Below are 9,970 nucleotides of genomic sequence, written 5' to 3' on the forward strand. Positions count from 1 at the left end.
TTCAGCATGCAAATCACTGCGCTCTCAAACACAACGTGCGGATGGATTATGCACAATCTTCATAGATTGTGCTGGGGAAACAGGACGCATGTGTTTACATTGCAGTGCAATATGCAGCGTAAACGCATGAAATTACGCACCGTGCGCACATAGCCTAATAGAACTCTAAGTAAGATAGATCTCTGAAAAAAATAGTTTAAGAAATAATTTGGCAGAGAATTCTCAAGATAAAAGAGGCCATAATAAGAAGATGCTAACTTATTTAAAATTTTAAAATTATTTTTTACTGACATCTGAGCTGTTATTTTAAATAATACAAAAATGGTAGTCCAACATGAACTATGTGAATTAATAGAATAGCAGAAAAGTTAGAAAATATGATCATAGATTTAACTAATGTAAAATCTGTGACAGGTGCCATTGTATCTAATGTTTATACTGGTCTTCTCTTGAGACAAAGGCCCTTTGAGGCACCTGTACACCCTGGGTGCAATTACTACTTTTGCACCCCTTGTAGAAACACCCCTTAGCTTTAGGCCTCTTTCACACATTTTTCACGGCTTTGTTGAAAGTGCATATGGCTCTCTGTGTGCCGTGATTTTGGCATTCGCGTTTTCACCTTGTGCTATCTGTGATAGCACACGGAGATCAGTAATTTTGTACTCACCTGTCCCCGGCACTGGTGTCCGTGGTGCTGTTGTCTTTGGCTTGCTGCTTCCGGGTCTGCGGTGCAGTGAATATGCATGAGCATAATGAGCAGGCCCTGAAGCAAGTGACACCAGCGCCAAAAACAGCATCACTGGAGACAGGTGAGTATGGAAAATCATTTCAATTCAAAGACACATGTTTTCTCTGGTACATGTGAGACGGATCACACGATCCTTGTGAAAACACTGATGTGTGGGAAGACCTATTGATTTTAATGGGTCTGCATATGTCTGTGTCTCCAATACATCTGAAACCGGGTGTCATACGTACCGGAATCATTGACGTGTGAAGGGGGACTTATAACAAGCCAGGTTGCTAAGTGCTTTGCATTAACCTACTGTATATCACTGGCATTTGCAGTACAGTCACCTTTGTTAGAATTTATGTCCAATGAGTAAACTGAATATATAATATTTATGATGTATTATTTGTATTTATTATTATGAAAGCCAGCCTGGTAATGAGTTTTGTGTTTTCTTTAAGGGTATGAATCTAGAGCATGCAGTGACTCGGAAGAATCCTCAGAATTGGATTCCTCACAAGATCTCTCATCAGATCTCCACTTTTTCAAATCCCAAAACATAAAACCTCTACAGGAAGAGGATGAGGAAGAAGATGGTGAAGATGGATGTGAGATTAAGCAAAATGATGAAAAGAATCAAAGTGATCTCAAATTAAAGAAACACTGTGATAGTACAATAAATGATACAGACAGCATTTCTGAAAACTCAGACTCTGCTAATACAGAAAGTCAAGGTTATAAAATCAGCTGGTCCAGTGATTCAATTGATGCTCTGGAAGAAGATGACCTAGAGACATGTTCCTCAAGTAAGCCAGAGTTTTTTCAGTTTTATACACCGATTTTGAAAGACGTTTCTACAGAGGACCAGCTTGTCTTTATTGATGATCCTGAACAGAAATGCAAAGAAAATAACTGTCATGAGCATGACCCATTGCTATGTTTTTTGCAGAAGATTAACAACAATGAAGATACAACATCAGATTTGAAGGAGCCATCTAGATCTCCTAAGGAGATAGGCAACAGAGAGGAAACCGATCTGCAAAGTTTCTTTGGCTCTCAGTTTACAGAAAATAATGTAATGGAGTATTACAGCCTGTGCTCAAATGTTTCCCCTGCCAGCAGTGTGGATAAGAATATTCCAAGCAGTCCAGAGAGCAACAGTGTAATGGATCAAATAGCAGAAACTAAAATGCAGAATAGAGCTTATATTCATAGCAGGAGCGATGGAGTGGAAACCCTTATTCTGGACCCACCACCAGGATTTGGTGACAGTAGTTCTGAGGAGGAATTTTTCGATGCTACAGACCGCTTTACACCCAGTATAAGTTCTCCTGGTAAATTAAATTCTGACATGTATTCACTTATACATTTTTTGTTAATAGATTGAAAGAAAGCCACTGAATACCATTTTTGAGCTTGAATTAATTACCTTTGCTGTGCATTTACCAGATCAATTTTCTTATATTTTACATTCCTATAAAACTATAGAGGGGTCTATAGCATTTTTTGGGGGAAAAAATGTAATTTCATACATTTTTTTCTAGATAACAGCTAAACACTAAAATGTTTTTAGAAACAACTAAATGATTTAAATTTTAAAAGTTCGGCATCGATTTTCATAACGGTCTTGATGAAGGGGCGTTTTGGAGTCAGACGCTCCTAATTCATTAAATAGTGCATGACTTAATGGATCAGAAGCATCAGACACGTGGTGTGCGTCTCCATGCTCCTTGGCACTAATCTTACTTCAGTCTGAGACTTCTGTTACCTTGTTAGGAATTAGATGAGCTGTGGCATCATATCCCCATTGCCCCAGAACCACTCATTATGTCAGAATTAGAAGAAACAGGCCAACAGTCGCTACATTTTTGCCAGCTCCCAGAATTCTGGGGTAAAACTTTGATGAATCAGGACCTAAATATTTAGAAAAGTACTAAAACACTTAGCAATTGCTGATTTATTTTTAACCACAGACAATCTTCCTTTTTCTGGAAAACTGGAGAAAAATGCCAAGTGTAATAAAATGGTGGAAAAAAAAAACCCCTTGCAATTCAGCCATTGCTTTTTAGGGTTTCATTTTTTAAAGAGAGGGTTCACCCATATTCATTATTGGCCACAACGATATTATGTTGAGAAACAAGGTTTATCTCAAATACGTTGTGTTGCCAATAGTGTCTGAGAGCCGAGCTATCGCGTTCGCTCTTCCCCATCGCCTGACCTCCGGGCTCGGTGACCTCTGGGTTCCGGTGATGTCCTATCAACTTCTTGTTCACCTGACAACACTGTGGCCAGCCCCAGTCTCCCTGAGTGACTGGGCTGTGGGCGGAGTTTCCCCGCTCATCACAGCCCAGCATCACAGCGCAGCACCTCCCTGCTCCCTCCTCCTTCACTGCAGAGCGCTCAAGCAGGAGACACACTGGGCTGTGATGAGCGGTGAAACGCCGCCCACAGGCCAGTGACTCTCGGAGACTGGTGCCGGCCGCGGTGATGTCAGGTAAACAGGAAGTTGACATGACATCACTGGATCCCCAAGGTCATGGAGCCCGGGGGTCAGGTGATGGAGAAGAGCGTACCACAATGGCGCCGCTCACAGGGACTATTGGCAACACAAGGTATTTGAGAGAAACCTTGTTTCTCAATATAATATCGTTTTGGCCAATAATGAATATGGGTGAGCCACTTCTTTAATGCATCCAGTGTGCAGTATAAAATGACTTAACGACATTCCTCAGGTCAGCATGATTTCTGAGACATCAAACATTTTATTTCATATATATATATATATATATATATATATATATATATATTATGATTCAGAAGAATCAAAAAGTTCATAACAAAAATGTCAGCTTGTGTCACCAGTTTCTGAAACCTGTAGCTTTTTAACTTTTCTACGCATAGAACTTATTGCAATTTTCGTTAGTATCATTTTGACATGCAGATTATATTTTAACCACTTTTCATTGCATTTTTGAGGTGAGGTGCGAAGTTTCGGTGGTTTGATTTATTAATTTATTTGCTTTAAGCCGTTAGACTTTTGCAGATATGGCAATGCCAAATGTTTAGTTTTAGTAGGGTGATTCAATTTTTTATGTTTTGCTTTTTATTTTTCAAATATTTCTAGAAAAAAAAAAATGTTTTAATTTTTTTACCTTAGCATAAGATACCATAGCAACCCACTGGAAGCCCTTGGTTGCATTGCATGAGGGTTCCCGAATGTAAATATTTAAAATGCTTCTATCAGGGATTGAGAGCATCATTTAAGTAATTAAATATAAGTGATTGGAGTTAGCTTTGATTGTTACTAACCTTAAAGGGAAACTGTCATGTAACAAAACCGCCATTAACCTGCATATTGACCCGCCGTACTGAATGCTCTGCTGCCAGGAAGAAATTAACTTTATTTTTCCTGGTAGACTTGAGCGTTCAGTCACAGGGGGCAGCCGGCATAGTTTTAGTCATGGTCAGTATATAGTGAGCGGCAGCTGTAACCATACCCCCGGCTCTGACTGACAGCTGTCTTAGTACTACACCAGTACAGAGGCGGCTGTCAGTCAGTGCCAGGGCGTGGTTGGAGCCGCTGCTTACTATGTACAGAGTGGTGACTGAAACTGCACCATACATGTACTGCAGATATGTGGAAAAGGATAATAGACTGTTGCGTAAAAAATGAAAAATCAGAAAGTCCTGGTAGAACCCCACCCCACAGCCCCTACCCACCATAATTAAACTATATATCCCTTTAATCTTCATTGTAATTTACATGCCAATTCTTGAATATACACAGTATATAAATCAATTTTTTTGATTGGCATGATCTTGTTAGTAATTAATATGTTACTCATCTCTGAATTTTGTCTTTTTTAGGTTCAAAACTAGAGCACAAATTTTCTTACGCAGACAGACGAGTACTGCATGGTTCACATGTTGAATTATATGAAAATTCGACTGAAAAAAGTAAAATGGTAAAGTATACTAAAAAGCCGACAAAAATGATACGGAAGAGAAGATCTTTTCTGCAGACAGACTACACCACTCAGGTCACATTTCCTTTACCAGCTTCAGACTCTTTGGAGACTATGGATCATTTATGTTGTTTTGCGAAGGAGTCTCACCTATCGGTAGAATCACATTCACCTACCGTTTCTTCCTTAAAAAACATTGAGGGTGAACCTGCTCTTCTAGAAACCAAATCTCTTGTACAACACAAATCTGTAATTGAATCTAAAAGCAAAGCACGTTCTCCCAGTTTAATGGAGATGGAACCTGAAACTATGGAGACAAAATCAGTGACCGATTCAGTATTGTCTTCTATATCCGCTATGCGTTTTAGAAGTGACTCTGGCACTACAGAGAGAAGTCCTAGTGAAAGTCATTGTTCTTCTGCCCCTAAAGAGTGGAATACAATCGAACACAATGGACGAGTGAGTCCATCAGAAATTTCATTACAAATATTCTCAGAGAGCACAAACAAGGTCGTGAATGAGGCAACAGAGGCAGACCACTTTGAGGAAAATGTTACTAACATATCCAAACACATATTTCAAAATTATGATGAAAGTAAAATTATCAAAGAAGATATCAGTTTAACAGCCGCTGCTCCTTCTACTGAAAGAATGTTACCATATATTGCTCAGTCAGCAATCACAAAGTCATCGAGTCACAATATTTTAAGAGTTGACTCTTCTGAAGAAGAATCAAACATTAAAGAAAGTTCACAAAAAAATGGTAAAAAACGGAAACTATTTGGTTTCTCCGGTGCTGCAGATTTGCTTTTAGATTTTAAAGGACTTGCTGATCTGTTTACCAATTTCCCTAAAAATTCATTTAAAGATGGAACCTCTACAACACCCAGTGTGTCACCCAATGAAGAGAAAATGCATCTTTTATGTCAAGACCAAGACCACATCACATTAGAAGATTCTTCTAGTATAAAACGAATGACTAATGGTAAGAAGCAATTTCCGGAACCATACCTAAGCCCCTCGAACACAATGGACTCTCTCAAATTAGGTTGTGATGACAGTGAAGAGAAAAAAGATTCTGATCTTGTTACGCTGAATATAAATGAAGGATATGGTGCGAATTTACCATACAAAGAGAGAAGCCTACTAGAAGCAAAAACAGGTACACCAAGGTTAGATGAGTCAACAAACAAAGCTTTAAAGTCTTTTGATGCATCAGTCATAGAAAATGAATGTCAGAATTATGACTCTGTTCAAAATAGTCCCAAAATATCGAAAGTAGGAAATTGTAGCTGTCAGTTATCTTATGCTGCATGTTTTCAGCCTAGAAACAACGAAATAGAAGATGAAATTATTGATTTCACTAGAAGCACTTCTCCTTTACCTAGAACAACACCACCTTCATCTTTGAACTCAATTTTTGTGAAAAATAACCATAACCCTAGAGATAATCCAATAAACAATATATCCTGCTTAGAGCACTTTGAAGCTCTTGATCTTCTAAAGAGAAGAATACAGGATTCTCCAACGAGTTTTAGCAAATTGCAAGACAGTGTATTGGACCTCCAAAAGATATTTGAGGACTACAAAGACAAACTTAAAATACATCCTAAAGACAAATGTGCTGCAACGTTCTCAGAACAAAAGTCCTGCCTTTGTAACGTGTCCCGTCAAATGATGTCTTCATCCCAAAAGGTCCTAATTTCTGACCAGTTGTCCGAGGAGATTTATCAGGCTGTAGAAGAAACATTTTTTGACCTGATGCAAATGACTGAAGTGTGTCTACAATTTTCTAGTTGTGCAGGATGCAATAAAAAGCAAATGGATCTCCAAATTAATTTACGTGATCTCATATGTACCTACCATCAATTTGTCCAAGCGGCCAAAAAGGCTTCAGAGAGTGAAAATAGTGATTTGCACTGCAAACTGCTTTCCCGCCAGTGCACTGCACTCACTGCTGCTATATTTTGCCTGACACAGCAATTCAGATCATTGGTTTCTCTTTAAAAGATGAAAAACAAAAAGAAGAGAATGAGCACAATTGCCTCTTTATCAAAGTTGTGAAGAGACTTCACTTACCCACCAAAGCTTTGCACAGTTATAATTTGTATACAGTAGTGGAATATATTTATATATATGTATGTAAAAAGAGAAAAATATAGTAATATTGCCCGAGGGAGCCAAAAAGGTGTAACATATTGTTTTCTAACTTGCACTTGCACAATGACAGTATCCGATTGTTATGAGAAGCACTGCTGTTTTAGACCTTATGCACATGGAGATGCTTTTAGGGGAAAATACTTTTGTAATATGACGTCCAATTGAATATGCCACTTTCTCAGACTCTACATCGAATGAAGAAACTAAGAATTTGGTGGCATATGGAGGTACGATTGCAACTCATAGGCTTGTGTAGGTTTCATATAAGTGCTCTGTACTACTTGGAGGCTGTGTACTCTGTAAAGAAAATAGTAGAAAATAGTTAAATGAGGTCAATGGACCCAGTAACAATGCTTCTCTTGGTCGTCTACAACATGCATAGTATACAGAAAACAGTACTCGGATGTTGTACAGAGCCATAACCTGGTTGTGAGCATGGGCCATTACTTTGCACTAGTTTTGAGAAACGACGACCAGAATGTGTTGGATGGTCGCTCATGAGTTTTAAGGAGTCTAAGGTTGACCTGATGAGACCAAATGAATGTTTTACAGTATTAGTCTGTCACATGACTGTTATCATTCATAACACTAGTTATCCTGTAAAATGGTGGTCCATGCTTGGGGTTCAAGTTTGCAGGCACTCTATATGACTGAATGCTTGAGAATCCTTGTAGTGTAATTCTCCAGCACTGGCAACAAGTGGGTGGTCATTTGACCAGAAGCATGCGATGCGCATACATATGGTCACATTCTGACTAGACATATACATTTGTATCAAGCGAGGCCGCATGCATGCAAATCACATACTTGTGATGACACGCCAGCACAATCCCGACATCGGCACCAGAAAATCCTGACAGCACACACTATGCATGCTTTAAGGATTCACAAGTCTGCAGTCATATAGAGTAACTGCAGACCTGAACCCCAAGCCTGGACAACCCATTTAACGGAGCACAATATATGTATTGCCTTAATAAGCATATGTAAACTGTATAAAATGTTTGCTTCCTTTCAACACACTCTATAGTCTTTTAACCCTAAAAATGTTATTATCCTGGATATCATTATCCATCCCGTAGAATGTTTACACATACTTCACTTTCTGTAACTTTGTGTAAAGATGTATGTCATTGTTTATATGTACAGAATGCACCAAAGAACTTTAAAATGACAATACAAAGTATAGTAAATTATATATAAAATATCTATATTTTACTGTAAACAAATAATATGATTTTACTTTGTGTTACTTTTTATTTTACTTACAAGAATTATAATATATGCTTAATGTATTTTCTTCTTATAATGATGTTATACAGTTGCCCTCTCTTATATAAAATGAAATTATAGAATATTGACTGAAACTATAAAATATGGCTAAAATGTATTTTTGTCCTGTCATTTAGGATATATGTGTATTTTTTTAGGCGAAGTTAACAAGTGATCACGGTTATCTTTTTGACAACATTCTCATTTAACATTCAATATAGATTATTTGTTCTATTTTACCCTTTTTATTCCCATGAGGAAACTTTTTCATTTTGCGAAATGTCACTGATATTTTTATACTGTTTTTATTTTTTAGCCAAATCAAGGAATAGGTAATATAAAGAAATAACTTAATACTTCTCCTTCTGGATCCACCCCTGGCTTTATCTAAGGAAATGGCATAAAAAAAATTGCAACGTCCAGAAAAAAAATAAAAGCCTGCTGTTATTGAAATCATTCTTATTAGGGTGGTTTGGTTACAGTCCTGGAGATAGCCTGTATATTAAACCATCTTCTGACTTTTCAGCTCATCGAACCAATGTAGTAAAATAAAAATTACATTAAAATAAAAATTACAAAGCTGGGGAAGATGGAGAATGATGAACCATACATGGAAGAAATGCCAGAATATTGTGCATCAGCCATATGTTGACAGTTTTTAGAAGAAAGAGGAGTGAAAAAACTAAAAATGGCATCTACTTAGCAGGTTATAACACAGTTATCATGCCTTGTGCACCAAGTAGATACATTCTCTAAAGCTGGGGTCACACATAGCGACGCAGCAGCGATAACGACGGGTGATCTGACCTTATCAGGATCGCTGCTGCGTCGTTACATGGTCGCTGGTGAGCTGTCAAACAGGCAGATCTCACCAGTGACCAGCCCCCAGCCAGCAGCGACGCGTGGAAGCGATGCTGCGCTTGGTAACTAAGGTAAATATCGGGTAACCAAGGAAAGCACTTCTCTTGGTTACCCGATTATTTACCTTAGTTACTAGCGTCCGCCGCTCTCACGCTGCCAGTGCCGGCTCCCTGCTCTCCTAGCCAGAGTACACATCGGGTTAATTACCCGATGTGTACTCCAGCTACGTGTGCAGGGAGCCTGCACTGGCAGCGTGAGAGCACACCGCTTAGCGCTGGCTCCCTGCACACGTAGCTGGAGTACACATCGGGTAATTAACCCGATGTGTACTCTGGCTAGGAGAGCAGGGAACAGGGAGCCGGCATTGGCAGCATGTGAGCACACCGCTTAGCGCTGGCTCCCTGCACTCCTAGCCAGAGTACACATCAGGTTAATTACCCGATGTGTACTCCAGCTACGTGTGCAGGGAGCCGACACTGGCAGCGTGAGAGCGGCGGACGCTACTAAATATCGGGTAACCAAGGACAGGGCTTCCCTTGGTTACCCGATGTTTATCTTGGTTACTGCTTACCGCAGGCTGCCAGACGCCGGTTCCCTGCTCCCTGCTCGATTCAGTTCGTCACTCTCGCGCTGTCACACACAGCGATGTGTGCTTCACAGCGGGAGAGCGACGAGCAAAAAATAAAGCAGGACATTCAGCAACGACCAGCGACCTCACAGCAGGGGCCAGGTCGTTGCTGGATGCCACACACAGCGACAGTGACGGGACGTCGCTGCTACGTCACAGAAAATGGTGACTTAGTAGCGATGTAATTGTCGCCGTCGCTGTGTGTGACACCACTTTAAGAGTATGTGCACATGATCAGGACCCGCTGCATCCTGGACGTGGAGGGTCCTGACCTGCTGGGGCTGTGAGTCTCCTCCGCAGGAGACCGCAGCTGTTTGTGCCCACCATCCTGGTCTCAGGCAGTTGCAGTGTCTT

At 39.8% G+C, this 9,970-nt stretch overlaps 1 protein-coding gene across 2 annotated transcripts in view; it reads left to right on the forward strand.

Moving 5' to 3' along the window:
- FRMPD1 (FERM and PDZ domain containing 1) overlaps nt 1–7,600 on the forward strand; it is a 294,156-nt gene extending 286,556 nt beyond the window's left edge. For both annotated transcript variants that reach the window (XM_075315875.1, XM_075315884.1), the window contains exons 15-16: nt 1,192–2,064; nt 4,598–7,600. In XM_075315875.1, the coding sequence (XP_075171990.1) occupies nt 1,192–2,064; nt 4,598–6,702 (2,978 nt within the window). In that variant the 3' untranslated portion in view covers nt 6,703–7,600. The remainder of the gene's footprint in view (nt 1–1,191; nt 2,065–4,597) is intronic.
- Nucleotides 7,601–9,970: the final 2,370 nt, after the last annotated feature.

The sequence above is a fragment of the Anomaloglossus baeobatrachus genome, chromosome 1 (genome assembly GCF_048569485.1).
Source record: "Anomaloglossus baeobatrachus isolate aAnoBae1 chromosome 1, aAnoBae1.hap1, whole genome shotgun sequence".
Taxonomy (NCBI): Eukaryota; Metazoa; Chordata; class Amphibia; order Anura; family Aromobatidae; genus Anomaloglossus; species Anomaloglossus baeobatrachus.